The sequence below is a fragment of the Trachemys scripta genome, chromosome 5 (assembly GCF_013100865.1).
Source record: "Trachemys scripta elegans isolate TJP31775 chromosome 5, CAS_Tse_1.0, whole genome shotgun sequence".
Classification (NCBI taxonomy): Eukaryota; Metazoa; Chordata; order Testudines; family Emydidae; genus Trachemys; species Trachemys scripta.
In genome coordinates, this window is record NC_048302.1 from 26,368,599 (window position 1) to 26,389,049 (window position 20,451).

General features: G+C 43.5%; 1 protein-coding gene across 2 annotated transcripts in view; it reads right to left on the reverse strand.

Moving 5' to 3' along the window:
* Positions 1 to 894: 894 nt before the first annotated feature.
* Positions 895 to 20,451, reverse strand: part of LOC117877929 (alcohol dehydrogenase 1A-like) — a 29,581-nt gene continuing 10,024 nt past the window's right edge. Inside the window, exons 2-10 of one of the 2 annotated variants that reach the window (XM_034771596.1) lie at positions 15,468 to 15,569; positions 14,809 to 14,947; positions 6,537 to 6,624; positions 5,728 to 5,947; positions 4,666 to 4,929; positions 3,580 to 3,715; positions 1,677 to 1,815; positions 1,037 to 1,061; positions 895 to 988 (exon numbers count right to left, since the gene is read on the reverse strand). In XM_034771596.1, coding sequence (XP_034627487.1) covers positions 1,037 to 1,061; positions 1,677 to 1,815; positions 3,580 to 3,715; positions 4,666 to 4,929; positions 5,728 to 5,947; positions 6,537 to 6,624; positions 14,809 to 14,947; positions 15,468 to 15,569 — 1,113 coding nt within the window. In that variant the 3' untranslated portion in view covers positions 895 to 988. The remainder of the gene's footprint in view (positions 989 to 1,036; positions 1,062 to 1,676; positions 1,816 to 3,579; positions 3,716 to 4,665; positions 4,930 to 5,727; positions 5,948 to 6,536; positions 6,625 to 14,808; positions 14,948 to 15,467; positions 15,570 to 20,451) is intronic. The other variant, XM_034771597.1, reaches the window with a different exon arrangement.

Below are 20,451 nucleotides of genomic sequence, written 5' to 3' on the forward strand. Positions count from 1 at the left end.
TAGAATATCAGGGTTGGAAGGAGTTTCCCCCCCCCCCTTGTAGTGCTAAAGGTTTCTTATCCACTGTAACAGAGATTTCCACCCCAGTTACATGCAGTGGTGCCTACTAATTTCAAATTAAGTACTTAGCTTGACCAGGGGAGGAGGCAAGGAACATTTCTAAAGTATATTCCAGAACCTCTGCTTAAAGGTTCCCTCATAGCTAGTCACTATTGATGGGCACTAATTAGGAAAAAGATGTAGCTGTCCATGTTAAGAGAAGGTAATAAGGTTGCCATTCCAAGGCCCCCTTCCACACACAGAGATAAAGATTAAGTGGTTTCCTTTTATGCTAGCCCTGCTTGTGGGACCCCCTGAGAACTGTTGATTTATCATATGTAGGCTTGTGTGCTGCAAAGAAGAGCCCAGTCAGTCTTTCCTGATGATAGGATTTTTATTCATCATTGTCTTTAATTATGTTTGCCATTAGAAGGTAACTATTTTATTTTACAGAGCAAGCTATGGGGATGCAGCTACAGGTCATGCTTTAGATTAGAGTTCTAAAAATATGGTAGTTTAGACATAATAAAAGATATATCATTATTTTTAGCCCAAATGTTGTGGAGACCAAAGTGCACAGTGAGCCTGAATCTTCAACCTTGGAATAAGCTGATTTTAATAAACTGTTACTGTTTAAAAAGGTGTATATATTAACTCACCCACAAAAAATCATTAACTGAGAGTTTTAACATCCATTTTTAATGTGATCATTTCAGTGCAAATAACTATACAGCATTTGATAGAAACATTGTAAGAGTGTTTTATTACTACACCACCCTAGGGGGGGAGGACACCTCTGGAAAAATCAAATTATTTCAAGATGGATCTCTTCATATAAAATCAGGTAGTAAAAGACCTCCAAAAATCTGTCCAGATTGACTCCAGCTTTCATTTAGTCCATTTTACTCAGCTAGTAGTAGCAAAGAATCATCCAAGACTTTCCACACTTTGTTTTATGATTTCATGATAATGGTGTTGATAACCCCCTATGCCAATCCTAAAACACCAGGACAGTGCGGATACTGAAACAGAAAAAGTCAGGTTAATGCTAACATGTCACAAGATTTAGGATAACCTCATCCTCCATTATACCCCTACCAACATGCTATTGGCTGAACTATGAGCCCATCTCTGCTTTGGCCATCAGCCTTAAGGAGGAGAAGAATTATATTATGAAGAGCTGCAGCAATATCTCCTGAAGTTTGAGGACGGGGCATGGAAGACATACAGGCATTTAACAATGACAACAACAGGGTTGTTGTTTCAGTGAGACTAACTTTACTTTTAATTTGAAAACAAGCACAAGCAAGCCTGCAGGCAGGATCCAGCCTGTAGTTTGCCCACTTCTGAACGTTACACAAGTATGTGACTTAATTCTCAAATTTGGTGAGGAATGAATGGAGATATACACAGTACGGAAGATAACTTGAGGTGCAATTCCAGGATCAAGAACCTGGGATTAGCATTTGTCTTTTGACTTTAAAGTACAGTGGTGCTAACCTTGATTTTTGGGGGTGGAGGAATGTAATGGAGCAGGGTTAAATTCTTAGAGTCTGGCTGGCTTTTTATTGCATTACGTTACAGTGAATTTTTCACTGATATGGTATTTACAAGATGAATAAATAAATGACTCCCACCTCTTCCCTGCCCGCAGTAGTTCAAATCCTTCGTTGATTTTATCGAAAGGCAAAGTGTGGGTTATTAATGCATCCAGGTTGAATTTTTTCCCCATGTAGTCTGCAACTAGTTTAGGGACAGAATCTTTGCTCTTCCAGCCTGAAAGACAGAAGATTGTACATTATCTAGCAACATACTGAATATTATAGCCCTGAAGATTTAAATTAAGAGGTAAGCTCTTTGGCAGAGCAATGCATCAATCGAGACTTTGTTGGGACTTGACAATGTACATTTATTTACCCAGGGAACGCTATGTGCAAACAAAAAGCATTGTTAAAAAAAGAGTCCTATTAAGATATTAAGTTGAAAGTATGTAAACAAATTCAAATGTTCGAATGTCTGCAAATGAAACTTTATAGAATCCAGCCAGTTGCTTTCCTGCAGTACAATCCTTTCCCACTCAATATCACTCCGTTTAGACTTACACTGGCTACGCAAAGTCACTTATAATTTCCTACAGGCATCACTGAAGTGGGATGTATCAGAGCTAGAGGCACCAAATGACTTACAGAACCCAACATATTTCAGAACCTCAAAGTGTACCATTTAGTTACACATTCTTTTTTCACATATCTTTTAAATATGCTGGAAGAAATGAAAGATGGGGGAAAAAAAGCCAGTATTGGCATTGAAATTGGTGATAAAAGTTCTATCAATTTAGTCTACACTTCAATTCATTTTAACCTGGGTCACTTGAAATAGTTTTTTTTGTATGTGACAACTTAGAACTAATGTTTAATTTTCTAAATTACTTTAGAAGAGTTATTTCAATCATGGGGGCCTAAATTAGGGACCTAACACCCAGATCCTCAAGGTATTTAAGTGCCTACTTCCCACTGGGGATCTGGACTCAAGTCAGTATTTAGGCAACCTGAATCTTATTTCCATTGGTATGATTTTCAGATGTACCAAAAAAATCTCATGGTCAGAGATGTTTTGAAATCAAAAACAAATTTATAAAATGAGAATTAGAGTCAGATGGCTCCCTCTGATGTTTGACTATAATCAGACAATAAAACTTTAACTCCAGGGTTTGTGAGAGAACAAACTATGAGCCTGGTGGAAAAAACATGCCAAGAATAAGTCCCCACCTTATTTCTCCTCTTTCCTAAGCTCTCGGGTTTTGCTTCCTATCTAGTAAGTCTGGCTTATCTACCGCCTTAACTCCACCTTAGCGCTGCTGGGATCCTGTGACCAGAGGCAAGTAAAACCAACACCGTTTAATAGCTTGATGCTGGTAAAACTTTGCCAGGTCTTAAAGTGGCTCATAAACGATGTGTGTTATGGACTTTTTCTCCAGCAGCAAGACAGCACCAGCCATCAAAACTGCATAAAAAAAAAAAAAAAAAGCTTTGCTAGCCTTTTCTTCCCCCCTTTTGTGTGTGTGTGTGTGTGTCTTGTTTTGTCTTAAAGAAAACAAGATTGGACTTCAACAACATCTCCAGACCATATAACGTTCCCCCCCAAAAAGGACAGTTGATACTACCTTTAATGCTATCAAAAAGACTACTAAGCAGGGTTTCTACCTATAAAAGACAGCTACAGGGAGAGGAAATAAGGGATATTGTTCAAACGAAAGCTTTGCTTAATACTTTACCTTTCAAAAGCTTTATTTGCATAACTGCTTAATGTTGTAACAATGAACAAGGGTTTCATTAATGTCTTTATCCCATCTTGGGCCCAACATACTCCCTGATCAGCAGAACAGGGCTCAATATCTCTGAAAAGCCAGACCCTTTAGTCAGGAGTCTAAATATGGATTTAGACACCTAATTATGGCACCCAAATTTGAAAATAATTGGTCCAAGAATCTGTGAATTTCACAAGCACACAACAGAGTTTGGTCACTTCTCGTGTGCATACCTCCAAAAATAGACCCCTTCCAGGTGCGTCCAGTGAAGAGCAGCATCGCATTGTAGGTGATCTGTGACGCTGACGGAGGTACTCCTACAATCACGCTCATTCCGTAATTCATGTGGCAGGATGCCAGGGCAGCTGTCTGATTTAAAACAAAGAAACACTCTATAATCAGACAAAGGCAGTTATCTACTAGCAACGTTATGAAATCATCTTCCACTCCAAGCTGTTAATTGGTTGCGTGACTGAAAATATTGTAAAGTCCTTTTGATATCAATGAGAAATCAAATAAATATTGTGGCCTGTATAAGCCCATCTGCCATTGCGAGGTGAGGAGGGACAAAAAGCCTGGTGGAACCAAATATTGATAGGTGGGGGAGCAAAAGAGGGTAGTGCTGCCTCCTTGGCATCATTCCTCACCATTATTACCCAACCTGCAAAGGCCTCTCCATGAAGGATCTGGGTGGACTGGGATCCACGGGTAGGCAGGAGTCTTATCTACCTGCTCATTCTCTAGCAGCATGGCTCCCGGCTTCCAGGTGCTGCTGTGGCGGTACAGGGTTTTTGTGCAGATGCCTTCATGCTTCTACAGATTGGAAAGAGTTGCTGGATTGGGGGTGAACCCCAATGCTGCTGCCTTGGGCGAGGGGGCAAAACCACTGCACTCACACCAAACAGAGAAAAGCAAAGGAATCTCTGTAAATGCAATCCTCCATGCAGTTTTATACTAGTGTAACTCAATTAATTTCAGTAGAGATCAATGATAAAACTGGAGTAATAAGGCCCTCAGAGTTTTCTGCCTCCTAGCTGAACATGGCCAGCATAGGGGGCAGTATATTTTCTTTTTCAAAGTTTCTACAAAAAGTTCCCCCTCCCCATCTTCCTCCCGCGATCCCAGAATATCAGTGTGAGGCATGTGGATTCCACCATTTCGAATTTCCACTTAACGCCTTGCAGGAGGCACTCAGCACCTCAGATTGGGTCCTTAGTGTGTCAAGACACTAGATAAGCGACTCTCAGCTGATTAATTTTGCACTAGCCTCTGGACAGAAGTTGATGAACGTCATCATCTTACATCTTTTGGTCACATACCATGGTATCAGTGCGTCCAATGACTTCAAAGGAATAGTCCACACCATTACCACCAGTCAGCTCCCTCAACACATCTTCAATGGGCTTTGTGAAGTCCTGAGGGTTGACGCACTCGGTGGCTCCTAACTCTTTAGCCTTGGCAAATTTGTCTTTGTTGATGTCAACCCCAATGATCCGGGAAGCCCCAGCAGCTTTACAGCCCATGACAACGGAGAGGCCAACTCCTCCCAGACCGAAGACAGCACAGGTAGAACCACGTCCCACCTGCATAATCATAAAAACCATCAGACTCTCTTAGAATACAAGTGATGTATAGTGATTCCACTGCATGAATGATCTTGTAAATCTTTTCATTTTAGGCTCTGCTTGTGTTGGATACTACACTTGTAAATTGGACGAAAGCATTTTTGCTATTCAAAGTAAAGGGTCCCATCATTGGATTACAACTGGATAAAACCTACCACAGCATACATTTGAGAGTAGGTTTGTATTAGAGATGTTCCCAAGTCACAAACTGTGCTTTTAGATCCAGATTTCTCATGCCCTCCTGTGTTTGGGGGTGTTCAGGTTAGGGTTTTGGGCTCAGCCCATTCTGGAGATGAAGCCAGCTGTAAAATCAGATACTCATGGGGATTTGGATTCGTAACCCTCCATATAAACTTTGGGGCTCTTCACATCCATGGCATTGGTTGGAGCCTCTCTGTACTTTTCATGAAGTATAGCCAAAAAAGAAACCTGAACTGGGCCAATTTTGCAGCATGAAAGCTGTTGCCACAGAAAACTGTCAAGCCCTGAAGAACTCCATGCTTTCAGGGAACCAATGATTTCATAGAAGGCCTTTATTTATTTAAGATAAATGAAAGGAAACCTTTTCGTAATTCAGTAAATGCAAGATTATTTACTCCTAAAAATGAGCCATAAGATAAATAAATAAAAACTAACAAACTAACAGAGAAAACCAACGTGCGATACTACTACTTAGCTTTTGTATATAGCTTTTCATCTGTAGAACTCAAAGTGCCTCACAGATGGGGAAAGTTAAACGCACATGTTAATCCTCACCTTGGCAGTATTGAGGGCAGCCCCATAACCGGTGGAAAATCCACAGCCGATCAGACACACTTTCTCCGGAGGAGCAACTGCATCAATTTTGACAACTGCTGTCTCGTGCACCACTGTATATTCAGTGAAGGTGCTTGTACTAATAAATTGATGAATCTGTTTTCCTTTGCAGGTAAACCTAGTGGTGCCATCCTTCATTAGTCCGCGAACTGCACCAAGGCTATTCAAAAGACAACCAAAAATAAGGATAAATTCGATATTTTAAATGTGGGTCAGTTTTGCATGAATGATATCAAATTACTTAGGATAATAATTAAGGCTGCAAGTCTTTCATGGAAGCATGGAGCAGCTGGGCACCGGCCAGTGCTCGGGCGGCCCCGGGGCAGCCCCAGGAAGCTGGTCCCAGGCTGCCCTGGAGCAGTGGTCCGGGAGCAGCAGTGGCGCACCAGGCCGCTGCTCCCAAGCAGTGTCGGCAGGGCCCCGGGCCACCCCCCCCCCGCCGGGAGCAGCAGCGGTGGTGGGGCCCCAGACGCCCCTTACCCTCAGCATCAGCATGGGCCTGGAGCTCCCCCTCCATCCCCTACCCCCCAGCAACAGTGGGGCCCTGGAGCACCCCCCCCCAGGAGCAGCAACATCTGCGGGAGTGCCCCAGCCAGCACCTAAGATTTAGTTAGGGGTATTTTTAGTACAAGTCATGGACAGGTCACGGGCAATAAACAAAAAGTCACGCCCCTGACCTGTCCATGACTTGTACTAAAAATACCTGTGACTAAATCATAGCTTGAATAATAATAATCAGTGAAACTCACTCATTTGTAGTACAGAGATTGCCCTTGGGGCTTACGCAAGAGCTACACTCTCCACACTGTGGAACAAAGAGCGGGATGACTTTATCTCCTAGAAATAGAGCAGAGCAGTTATGAAAATTTCAGTCAAGCAGACAGAGAACACTGAAGAGCCACACAAGTAAAAGATTGTAGCGGGTACAGTTATTACACACACACACTTTCAGGAAGAGTACAATTCAGACGAGTTCTCACCACAACCATTTCAAACAGAGTAGCTAGTAAGTACCTCAATGTTTTTGCTCACCAAGACTCAAAATTCACTGCAAACTATATTGGTACCAAGTTCACACTGGAAATTCCAACACAAAACACATGAGGAAATTCCAACAGATGGTATCTATCAGCTACTGTGGATGTGCTGGAGACACGGTATGTGACAAAGCTTTGTTGCCTGTTTGTAATTTGTGATGCTGTTTATGAAAAATTTAATATGTCTCATCTCCACATTTCCCCTTTCACCTGGGGTGGGAGTAGGGGCTTGAAGTACTGTTAGCATGGAGCATGAATTTAAAACCTGGGAGTCACAAAAAGGTTTTCGGTGGGTCATGACCATCCTTCCTTTCTTTACCGATAGACAGCAGGGCGATCATGAAACTTTTTGTTGTTGTTGTTGTTGAAAACCTTTTTATTAAGGCAAAGTTACAATAGAACATTAACATACATCACACATTGAATATTGATGCTAAACAAGTAAAGAATCCGGCTAAAGATTCTGGCTGGCTGGCTGGGGAGCCCTCCTCCGAGTACACTAACAAGAGTGACCACATTTCTAAATATCTGTCTCTTCTCTTGTGTACATACGTAGTGCGAAAGCTTTTCCATTACAAAGACAGTCCATATTTTACTATACCAAAATTCCAGAGGAGGAGTGTCATATCCAATAATGTGCAATATAAAGTCTAGCTGCTAACAATAAAAAAAATTAATTTGTTGTTTTGTTTAAAATGAAAACCCTTTACTGGAGCACTAAATACACGTTAGGGGATATCCAGGAAGCCAGCATTTTGTCATCAGATGAATCTCTTTATTAATTCCCTCCCAAAACTGTTTAATTTCTATATGCAACCATTACATTCTGTTGTAACATGAGTCATGGTATAGAAAGGTTGAGAACTATTGGTGAGGGGGCTTAGAGGTGCTAAATTAAATAGGCCTATAGGTTCTTTTGTAACTCCATACAAAAGACCTGCATTAACAGGAAATGAAGCATTCATTGACCGTCACTCTTGTGTCTTGAGTCTCTGTCCCATATCTAGTCATGCTCCTGCAACATGGGGATGCAGACAGGTAAGCAACTCCCCAGAGGATCACAGGAGGAGAATTTGCATGTAAGTGAGTTTACCAGCTCTTTGATTCTCTCTGCCTTCTCCCATGCAGTCCACTACATTTGAAACCCATTCTCCCTAATCCAATATGATTTCTTCCCTCCAGACCCTGCTTCAAGCTCTTCCTACATAAGCTTCTAGTCTCTCCTCATCGAGAAGTTAGCAAGCCAGATGCTGTAAACTCTTCTTTTTAAAAAACAGTAATGCTCACAAGACATGTGCAGAACTTCAGTGCTCAAAACACATTGATTTCTGTCCCATCCTCATCTCCTTCTTGCATTATTTCTTTGTGTATAGTCTGTAAATTCTTCAGGGCAAGAACCTAGTCTTCATACCTAGATGTACAGAACCTAGCGCAATGTTGGTATTTTATAAATATAATAATATCAACTGTTCCACCATTATTGCAGCCCAAGAAGAGATGGGGCAACAGGCCTTTTGGACATTCTCTGAAGCTCTGGGACAGTCAGGGTTGGATGATACCCCATACATACATACATACAGGGCCGTCCCTAGGTGGGGTGTGGGGCCAGGGACATAGGCGCCGAGTTCCTAATCTGCCAGGTGGTGCCCCCTGCGGCTCTTCCCCCACTCCACCCCTTCCCCCAAGGCCCCACCCCACCATGCTTCTCCCCCCCATTCCACCCGAGCCACACCTCTTCCCTGGCCAGTTCCACCCCCTCCCTCGAGCGCGCTGCATCCTCGCTTTTCTCCCCTCCCCACCTCCCATCGCCTCCTGATGCCGTGAAACATCCGATCCGCGGCAGGTGGGAGGTGCTGAGAGGGAGCCGCTGGTAGGGGGCTGCCGATGCCGCCGCTCACCTTCTCACCCCACCACCCGCCCGCCGCTCTCCTTGCTGTCTGCCCGCCCGCCTCCTCACCCCCTCTCCCCCCTGCCTGCCGCTCACCTTCTCACAGGGGCGGCTCCAGGGTTTTGGCCACCCCAAGCAGCCAAACAAAACAAAACAAAAACAAACAAAAGCCACGATCGCGATCTGCAGCGGCAATTCGGCGGGAGGTCCTTCGCTCCGAGCAGAAGTGAGGGACCGTCTGCTGAATTGCCGCCGAACAGCTGGACGTGCCGCCCCTCTCCGAAGTGGCCGCCCCAAGCACCTGCTTGGTAAACTGGTGCCTGGAGCCGGCCCTGCCTTCTCACTCCGCTCACCCGCCTGCCTCACCTCCCCGCCTCCTCATGATTTTATCAAAGCGCTGGGCCCTGCAAAGCACGGGGCCTGGGGCTGTCACCCCAATTCGCCATACCCACGGGACGGCCTGGATACATATATACACATACCAATCAGTTGCACACATATAAAATAGGAAATGACTGCCTGGGAAGGAGTACTGCAGAAAGGGATCTGGGGGTCATAGTTGATCACAAGCTAAATATGTGTCAAAAAAAGTGAACATCATTCTGGGATGTATTAGCAGGAGTGTTGTAAGCAAGATGCGAGAAGCAATTCTTCCACTCTACTCCACGCTGATTAGGCCTCAACTGGAGTATTGTGTCCTGTTTTGGGCGCCACATTTCAGGAAAGATGTGGACAAAAATTGGATAAAGTCCAGAGAAGAGCAACAAAAATGATTAAAGGTCTAGAAAACATGACCTATGAGGGAAGATTGAAAAAATTGGGTTTGTTTAGTTTGGAGAAGAGAAGACTGAGAGGGGACATGATAACAGTTTTCAAGTACATAAAAGGTTGTTACAAGGAGGAGGGAGAAAAAATGTTTTCGTTAACCTCTGAGAATAGGACAAGAAGCAATGGGCTTAAATTGCATCAAGGGCGATTCAGGTTGGACATTAGGAAAAACTTCGTGTCAAGATGGCTAAGCACTGGAATCAATTGCCTAAGCAGGTTGTGGACTCTCCATCATTGGAGATTTTTAAGAGCAGGTTAGACAAACACCTTTCAGGAACGGTGTAGCTAATACTTAGTCCTGCCTCGAGTGCAGGGAACTGGACTACAAAACCTCCTGAGGTCCCTTCCAGTTCTACGATTCTATGATATTCCACTTTGGAAGTACAGCTATTTCCTCTTTACTAGGCCCTCCACATCCAACTATTATACATATCAGATTAATGGACTATTTGCCCATCACTACTATCCAATGTACAGGGAGTTGATGGAACCAAGATGAACCTACCCACACAGATCAGTCCCTAGACTAATACTTCCTTTTGATAGCCTTTCTATAACATTCCCTACCCATTTCCTGTTCCATCTTTAGTTTGTCTCGTTACTTTGGTCAGACACATGGCAGCATATTCCAAAATTTCTAAAGGTCATTGACCTCTTCCTTTACCAAATTCCTGTAAGGCAAACTTCTTTAGATCATTTAATCACTCATCCTTTCTGCACCAGCTTTTGGGTATTTAAGCCAATTCATTTATTTACAGTTTATCACCACTAAATATATATATTCACCAGACAATCTCAATTAGCAACCAAACAATTCACTCTCATATTATGTTTAAGTCAAAAATTCTTGGGCAAACACCAGCAAAGAATATCTTAAAGCTTACTGTGCCATTATTGAAGAAAAACCATTCTGGACAATATTGGCTGCCTTTCCAGTAAGTCAGGAGGAAAGGCACTATCTTTAGATGAGCTAATTGATAAGCTGCTGCTAGAGACAGCAAATATTCTATTATCATGCCACTTTTGTCAGAAGGGGGCCTTTAAAATGCATGAGATAGAAATGTGCCCATATGAGAAGTTAGCCTACCCAAGACCATGAAATGCACGGTGGGTGTGTGGCAAGTTTTACTGCCATACTTCCTGATCTAATCATTAACATTAATTGTACTTTTACATCTTAAAAAGTGCAATGCAAATGTTAACTAATCTTTGTGAGCAGCTGTCATTCAATTGCCAAAGAATAATTAATTTTTAGTGCTTATGGAGGTATGAAATTCAAATATTTTTCACGTTTCTAGTCTATACCATGGAACCCGTTACAAGAGCTTAATTTGAAGATTCAAAAACAGGAGTGCCTGTTACTTTGCGGGGATGTCTGCAGACCCACCCTAGAGTACACGAACAGGGCAAAATCTACATGTGTGTCTCTGGAATTTTTAACATATAAAAACCTAATGCCTTAAAATTTTGGAAATATGTAATGAAGGCATTTTTCAATGGGCTACTTTTAATATAATCAAATGTTAACATCGCTTCCAGCAGCTCTACTTTTGCCAACCTTAATTCTGACTTATTGTTGTTGATCTATCTCTGTATAAAGATATTAATCATTTATATTACCTTTGTCAGTTGATGAGTGATATGTACACAGTTTTTATATTCCACGGAAAGGGAACAGACTATTTGATTACAGTCTGTTTTGCCAAAACAAACTTTACAGGCCTGTTAAATTTTCTTGTAGTTATGTAATATGGTTACAAAGAAAAAAAAAATCACCCACAGCACAAACAAAGAAAGCAAACAAATTACTGTAGATAGTGAAGACACTCCCAGAAAGAAATGCCCAAACACCCATTTTAACATATTATACACGTCTCAAAACTTCAAATTCAACAACCAATACAAACAATCCAAGATAAAACTAAGCTTCTACTCCATTTTTTATTTTACTGAAATGTATTCAAGAACAGAAGATAGTCACAAATCTATCCTTGTCAAGATTAAAGTTCTTATTATCACCTTATCTATGCTACCATAGCACCATAATAAGGGTAGTTAATTACATGTGGATTAGAACTCCTGGTTTCTTCTTTTTCCAGCTCAGGGAACCTTCTATTATGCTTCAGGGATATTTGATGAGGGCATCTATTTGTCTTTCTGATCAATCAAATTAAAATTCAGCAGCTTCAGACTGACCCACAAATTTGCCTTCAATACTTGAAAATGTTCGGCTGGTCTTTCTGAACTGTCTGGTAGGTTAGGAGCCCATGGTCTTAGTCATCAATAAGGGTAGTTCATTACATGAGGATCTGAATTCTTGGTCTTCTCTTTCCCGACTCAGTAAACAGAGATATTTGATGAAAGGATCTCTGGGTCATGTCATTACAATTCAACAGCTTCCAACTGGTGCACAAATTTGCCTTTATCAATGAATAAAACCCTGTGCTATGCATTTACTTGTGCAATACATTTACTAGGAATCCTTGTTATGGAAGCAATGATATGTGCAAGTTTGGACCTTAGTTATAATCATATTTCGTACTAAAGAAATGTGAGACCTCTGCAGAATAAAACCTTAAATTCTTAATGCAGCTGTAACTACCACAGTACTATAATCCTGGCAAAGTCAAGTCAGAACCAGTATCTGAATTGCTGACCAGGAGTGGCATGGGAATTCTTAAAAAAATCTGCTAATTTTCTTTAATAAGATAACACAAATCTAGCTCAATGGTGGAGAAACACACAACGGAACCCCAGCAAACAACATTAGGATTAGACACTATTTTATTGCAATGTCTGACAAAAGAATAAAAATTTTGCCCCAGAATGATGGATTTCGGAAGACCATGGCTACCTTTCCTAGCCCAGTCTCACTGGGCAAACGTCAAAAGATTTCAGAGGATTATTTGGATAAACACATGCCACGCAATGCCTAACTTTAAATGGAAGTTGTCGGGGCTTTCTAGTGCCAGATTATCTAGGGCAGGGGTTCTCACGACAAATTGTTTGGTGGTCTCAGTGTACGGCCACCAACTCTTGCTGGTGGTCACTCTGACAATTTTTCCTGAAATACTTAATTAACTTTAGGAGAAACAAATAAATACGCACATCAAAATCCTTGTGATTTATGTATTGCTAGTTAGTAAGTCTGCTGCTGTGAAAAGTGATTTTTGTACGTTTGTTACTATCACTTTTCACAGCCTCCCAGCTAGCTAACAAGTCTCTGCTGTGAAAAGTGTTAATATCCCTTTTCACAGCAGACTTATGCAGCCCTGGCAATTCTAGGGACAAATGAAGCCCTGGATGGGGAGATGGATGGATAGGCAGCAGGGGCCAGGGGCGATGAGGGGTGGCAGTGGGGAGCCAGAGCCTGAAGCCTGAGGGATGGGGCACCAGGAAGGAGCCTGAAGCCCTGGGGCTGTAGCCTGAAGCCCTGCAGCCAGGAGATGGGGCCTTGAGGCCAGGGGACGGGGCCAGAGCCCGAAGCCCCATGGCCGGAGCCTACCACTCCACCATACCAGGGCTGAAGCCTGAGCCTCACCACCCCTGAGAAGGTGGGGAACTCACAGGTTGCTTGTTTCTCCATGGTTGTGCCCCAGGTGCCTCCAGACGGGGGCAGGGCTCAACCCCTGCTGGCAGCCCCAGCAACCAACACCAAGGTGGCACATCCAGAAGCAACACGGAGGGGTGGCTGCTTTGCCCCCCCAAATCACTGCCCAGGAGGCTGTGGCCACACTTGAGAAACGCTGATCTAGGGAAATAGAAGATGGAGAAGGCAGAAAGCAACCAATTTTAGAGAACTGTGACCTGGACTTAGTAATCAGAATGCTGAAAGAAACCTTCCAGTTTTTGTTGCTCCAACCTGATGGAATAGGAGATTGATAGATCTCATTGCCAACTGCCCTCTGAACTGCAGTTAGCACAGACACTTCCCTTTCTTCCTTTGTCTCACAAGCCACACCAAAGGACTGTGCGCCCAAAGCAACAACAGAATTCCAAAGTAAAAAGTTGTTCTGATGATTTGCCCAAAAGTACAGCCTGACCCCATTGAAATTACATGGTAGTTAGAATTAAAAGTATTATGTTTATATCAATTCTCTGGACCAAACAATTGTCACACACTCTATGCCAGGTTGAAAAGAAAAGGAGAAAAGAAAAGGTGTTTCTTTGCAGCCAAAACTTGTCCAACAGTTTGTATGCTTATCTGAAGCGTATCCCATGCAATGTGGTCTGGAAATCTGATGGGAATAAGCTCGCTCAGAAGATTTCCAGTCCTTTCTAATTCCAATAAGAATAAAAAAGATGCTTTTGCATTACTGAAGCACTTACATTGCCAGAATAGCCAGGAGGTAGAGAGACATGGGGGGGGGGGGAGTAAATATTTTAATCTTTAAAAAATGGTTTGGATTCAGTTCAAGATTCAGATACCGATTTGGTCCATTTAATATTTCATCTTAAACACTCTGCGCAGCTCTCCTCATAGTTCAGAGTTACTGGGAAAAGAGTACAGGCATTGGTGTCCCATCTTGCAGTGTGCAGAGGAAGATGAGAACCTCCTCCTAGGGCTTTATATTTACCAGCTCTATGGCACAGAGAATATGGTGAAAGACGCAATAAACAATGAAACGGTGTTCTCTGAGAGAATAGGCACAGGAACAAAATCTTTTGTCTGGCAGATGAAATAAGTACATAAATTAAGATAGTATTCAAGTGACACTAGCACAGAAAGCAAGTGTGAAATAAAGTGTGAATTTCAGTACTATCAAAGTCTGATAACCTGGGCCCTGATTTAGCAAGGTATCTGAGCACCTGACTAACAAAAGTAGTCACATTGAAGTAAATAGGACTATTTATATGCACAAAGCTAGGCACATGTTAAAATCCCTTGCTGAACGGAAACCCTAACGAGGGTCTGAACTCAAAATGGTAGCTCAAATTTGATTCCCTTTGAGTGAAATACAAATAAGCACCTCTTTTGAATGCTGGGGAATGGGAGAGCACTTCATAGTCACATAAAAATAGAAGTGAACAGGCAAAAACTTTTGAAATAGGAAAGATCACTTGGGAGTATAGCAAGAAAGACTTAAACAACATATTTCTCCTCCAAAATATCCTTGACAAGGCCCTGTGAAGGTTGAATGTTGGATTACTTGTTTCCTCTGCAATAAAGGAGTTCATACATGTTAGTGTCTTTGATATTGGAGCAGGGTATGTGAATGCTAGGTGAGAACTACTTATCATTGGTTAGTGCTTGATGCTTTCTTATACCTGGTTTCACACAAGTCACCCCTTCTCCAACGCTCTCTACAATACCAGCTGCTTCGTGGCCAAGAATTATTGGAAAAGGTACAGTTAATGCACCACTCATAACATGGTCATCTGAGCGACAGATCCCTGTGGCCAAAATCTGTAGGGAAAGCAAAGAATATTTCAATACGTAAGGAATTAATTTGTCAGCTTTTACCTGTGTGATATGATATAGAAGTGAAGATGTATTTTGTATCCAGAGAAGTGAGTATAACCATAATAAACCTAAGACATGATCCCTAAGACTGCTTATTTATCACAGCCATGACTTATGACAGAGATCATAACTTCTGGTGTTTTTGCACAGCATGTTATGGCCTTTGTCATCTGCCACACTCTTCCATAAATGTTTACTCTTTTTCGGGTCCATGTAGTTGAAAGCTTGTGTCTTTCACCAACAGAAGTTGGTCCAATAGAAGATATTACCTCACTCAGCTTGTCTCTCTAATATTCTGGAACCAACACAGCAGTTTTAAATAGCCTGCATAATTCAATACGAGTTCATCCGATAGTAAACACTCTAGTGGCAATATCTGTAAGATTGAGCCCTACATTTCTATAGCACGAATATTACTGGCACCGCTACAGTATGTAATTTACAAAGTTCATCTTTTTCCTACCTTAATGCGAACTTCATGTGCCTTTGGGGGGGCAACTTCCACCTCCTCAATGGAAAATGGTTTCTTAGGCTCCCAGGCAACAGCGGCTTTGCATTTAATGACCTATGAAAACAGCAAGGAAAACAAAATGGCATTTGTGTATGTAGCACCTTCCCCAAGGTGTGGTTCAAGCCTCCTCCCTGGTGCTTTGTACTTAAGAGTTGCTTCTCCCCTCTACTCAACAGGGTTGGGTCTTGGGTTCTTTTTCTGACACCTGATGCCTTCACCCCAGGTGACTCTTCACCTTGTCCCTTGGGAAAATGAATAATGCTATCTCTGCTGGTAAGCAGTATAAAACCTATGTAACCCCTTCAGATTTAGACAGTATGGCTGCTTTAAAACCTTGTCCTGAGGCAGAGGAAGTGCTATTGTTCCAAGAAGAGGAAGTGCTGATTGTCCAAGGGAGAGGGGGTTGAAAGAGAGGACAGGGATGTGTGAGTGTCTGTACAGCAAGCAGACCCCCACATAGCGAAGCAGCTGAGAACCAGCCTGACGTCTGTGAGAGACAGAACTGCTGACTTGGGACATCCCAGAATGGGAGCCAGGAGGACCACCGTGCCAGTAAGGAATCACCTCAGAAAGACAAAGCAGAGCTACACCTAGTATCGCTGTCACTCAGACAGACTGTATAGGGCCATGAGTACTGAGGCTTATGACTACACTGAGAATATGGAGAAAGGTTGTAGCCAGTTAAATGGGACGGTTGTCGTTCTGTGGAGAGAGGTAGAAGAGGGCATCAGAGGGCTTGTTGGGGAAAGTTTACTGGTGCTGAAGATGACCAGGAACACTCAAGATTCACTGCTGCACTGGAACTCTGCCAAGTATTCCTGAACTCTGAGTCTGGACGCAGTGCTCAGCATCTGTCCTTTTATATTGTGATAGCACTGGGCTGCTGGATCTTTGTATTGGATGTAATCATTTTACTTCTCCCCCTATATTTTCCCTTGTTTTTCCTCCATTCATCCTTCTGTAAATAAATATTTCCCTTTCCTATATTCATTGTACTATTCCACTGTGTGCACGTGCGTGTGTTTACTGTGGGGGGGAGGGGGGAGAGGAGAGGGATAGAACAAGTGTCTCTGGGGTGGAAGGGAGTTTCCCTGCTGCATTCCCGCAGGGGCCTGTTCTTGGCAGGAGCCCATCCCACAAAGCAGACTCCGTCTGGGCCACGAGGGCATTACAGTTACGCCCAGTACACAATAAACAATACATTCCAGCAAAGGAATGACACACCCAAAAATAACAACAACACAAAAGGGGACTTTATTTGGAGCTGGAAAATAGGATCTGGGGAAGAAAAAAGTTGGGGTTAACTAAGTATTAAAACATCAGCAAATCAACCAATTCTCCACCTACCAACACTCAAATCTTCACCACCCCTAACTCCCTTCCAGGCGCCTTCCCCAGAAGATGGTATGCTAGAGATGAGTCTGGGGACATGTGCAGCAGCACTGTGAACAGTGGCTGGCTTAAACAAAAAGGGTCCTCTTGTGTCTTCATGCTGGGTCAGGCAGGCTCCTCTCCTGGCTTCCTGGTCAGAGTCCTACACTATCACACTGTCTTTTAAGTACAGTTAGGTGTCTCTGAATCATACTGGTTTTCTAAATTATGTGACTCAAAGGCGTAACTACTTTGTCATCTGTCTGTCCATTAGTTGCAATGAGTGGCTGTGGTTGGTTTGGAATTTTTGAGTCATCTTCTGCATCCACCATCTGTAAGGTTTTCTCTGTTGATTGTTCTTTCTGGGGAACAAACTGCAGAGGTTGATGGGTTATGCTGAACACTCCAATGTCAGTCTCAATCACATATGATCTTGGTACTGAATTCTTTTTCTTTATGACAGCTGCAGTTGTCCATCCTTTTTCTCCATCCAATTTGATATAAACATAGTCACCAACTTCTAGACCCAGCAATTCTCTAACTGAGTGACATTTGTTCTAAAAGTGTTCATAAGCTCTTTTGGCCTTTTCATCCAATTTGGCTACTCTCGAGCAAGGAATGGCTCTTCCTGCTGCAGGATTGTCTTGGCTGTCTACACAGATCTCTCAGCCTATCTGCTTGTGGATAATGTAGGCTGCTAGTAATAGGATCAAAATTATATTTTGTTTGGAACAACTTAAATTCTGCTGCAGTGAATTGTGGTTTGTTGTCCATCACTAGTTGCTCTGGAATACCAAAGTGAGCAAAAGCGAACTTCAGTTTCTCGATAACACGGTGACGTGGTATGCCTTTCAAGTACATTATTTCTATATACATGGAAAAATATTCCACGATGACCAGGTAATGATGTCCTCTGAATTTGCATAAATGTGCAGCTAGTCTCTTCCAACATCTGCCAGGTAAAGGTTGTGTTATTAAAGGTTCTTTGTGTCACGTTGGTCTGTTAGTTCTCCACTGTTCACATACAGATGCTTTATTCTTTAAGTCCTTGCTGATGCCCAGCCATCACACTGACTGGTTGGCCCGTTCACAACATTTAGTTATTCCTTGATGTCCTTCATGGATGAGGTTTAGGATTTCTCCTTTTATTTCATTTGGAATTGCAATTCCCTTTAATTTTGAGTCCACTTGACTCACTTACTCGTACACGCACTGCGAAGTAGTCTCCTGTTACTTTCTTAGTGTCCTTTAGATACTTGAGTCAGCTGCCCCTAATGTAACTTAGAACTTCCTAAGTTGTGCGTTTGTCGAGATTGCTTTTTGTAGCTTGAGTAGTCTCTCTTCTGACACTGGTCTATATGTGTCCACAGCATCCACGTATGCTTCTACGTCATCTTCGAGCTCATGGGCAGTTGAATGTGATGCTGGGCTCCATGACTGAGTGTCTGCTACTACCAAATTTTTCCCAGAAAACACTTAGCTATTGGGTTAAATCTCATTAACCTTAGCAATAGATGGCATTTCAGCAGTGCTTGATCCAGGTCTTTTCCATTAATGAATGTTAACCCCACCACCCCAAACTGTGATGTCATGGTGGTCAGGCTAGGTCAAAATGCAGTAGCTTTTGCATTTTGTGACAAAGATACGGAGGTCATCATGATAACACCAAAGAATGAATTCCAGATTCATAGTCAGTTGCCGAAAAAGCTTTGTCTTCTGCACAGACATTTCACACTTGAATCGTTGATCTATTCCTCCAATATCCATATTCATGCAGCCTATAAACCCCACTCTTCTCTTAAAAAAATTGCATCCAAAAATACACACACACAGCGCTAACAAAACCCATGGTCAATATAACCAACTACTTAGGCCTTGTCTACACTACGAGAGTAGTTCGATTTTACTTAAATCGAATATTTGGAATCGATATTGCAAAGTCGAACGTGTGTGTCCACACTAAGGACAGTAATTCGACTTTGTGAGTCCACACTAACGGGGAAAGCGTCGACATTGGAAGCGGTGCACTGAGGGCAGCTATCCCACAGTTCCCGGAGTCCCCGCCGCCCATTGGAATTCTGGGTGGAGCCGCAAATGCCTTCTGGGTAAAAAAAAAAGGGGCCAGGGTGCTTTTGGGTAACTGTCGTCATCCGTCCATCACTCCCGCCCTCCCTCCCTCCCTGAAAGCGCCGGCGGGAAATCATTTCGCGCACTTTTCAAGTCATTGACAGCGCGGACGCCACAGCACTGTGAGCATGGAGCCCACTGCAACCATCGCTGCAGTTGTGGCCGCTCTCAACGCCTCGCAGCTTATCATACAGGTTGCCCTGAGGCAGATGCAGAAAAGTCAGGCGAGGAGGCTACGTCAACGCGGTGATGACCTGAAGTCTGAGAGTAGCACAGACCTCTCAGAAAGCAGGGGACCCAGCGCCGAGGACATCACGGTGGCAATGGGTCATGTTGATGCTGTGAAACGGCGATTCTGGGCACGGGAAACAAGCACTGAGTGGTGGGACCGCATAGTGCTGCAGGTCTGGGATGAATCACAGTGGCTGCGAAACTTCCGCATGCGGAAGGGAACTTTCCTTGAACTTTGTGAGTTGCTGTCCCCTGCCCTGAAGCGCAATGACACCCGGATGCGACCAGCCCTGACTGTCCAGAAGCGAGTGGCCATAGCCCTCTGGAAGCTTGCAACGCCTGACAGCTACCGGTCAGTCGCGAGCCAGTTTGGGGTGGGCAAATCTACCGTGGGGGTTGTTGTGATGCAAGTAGCCAAGGCAATCGTTGATGTACTGCTGCCAAAGGTAGTGACCCTGGGAAACTTGGAGGCGATCATAGATGGCTTCGCAGCGATGGGATTCCCAAACTGCGGTGGGGCCATAGATGGAACTCACATCCCTATCCTGGCACCGGACCACCAGGCCAGCCAGTACATTAACAGAAAGGGCTACTTTTCCATGGTGCTGCAAGCACTGGTGGACCACAGGGGACGTTTTACCAACATCAATGTCGGATGGCCGGGCAAGGTTCATGACGCTCGTGTTTTCAGGAACTCTGGTCTGTTTAGACGGCTGCAGCAAGGTATTTACTTCCCGGACCACAAAATAACTGTTGGGGATGTGGAGATGCCTATAGTCATCCTCGGGGACCCAGCCTACCCGCTAATGCCCTGGCTCATGAAGCCCTATACAGGTGCCCTGGACACTGAAAAAGAACTCTTCAACTACCGGCTGAGCAAGTGCAGAATGGTGGTGGAGTGTGCTTTTGGACGTCTCAAGGGGAGATGGAGAAGCTTGCTGACTCGCTGTGATCTCAGCGAAACCAATATCCCCATTGTTATAGCAGCTTGCTGTGTGCTCCACAATCTCTGTGAGAGCAAGGGGGAGACCTTTATGGCGGGGTGGGAGGTTGAGGAAAATAGCCTGGCTGCTGATTACTCACAGCCAGACAGCCGGGCGATTAGAAGAGACCAGCGGGAAGCGCTGTGCATCCGGGAGGCTTTGAAAGCAAAGTTCCTGAGTGAGCAGGGTAACCTGTGACTTTCTAATTTTGTGTACAGAGAAGC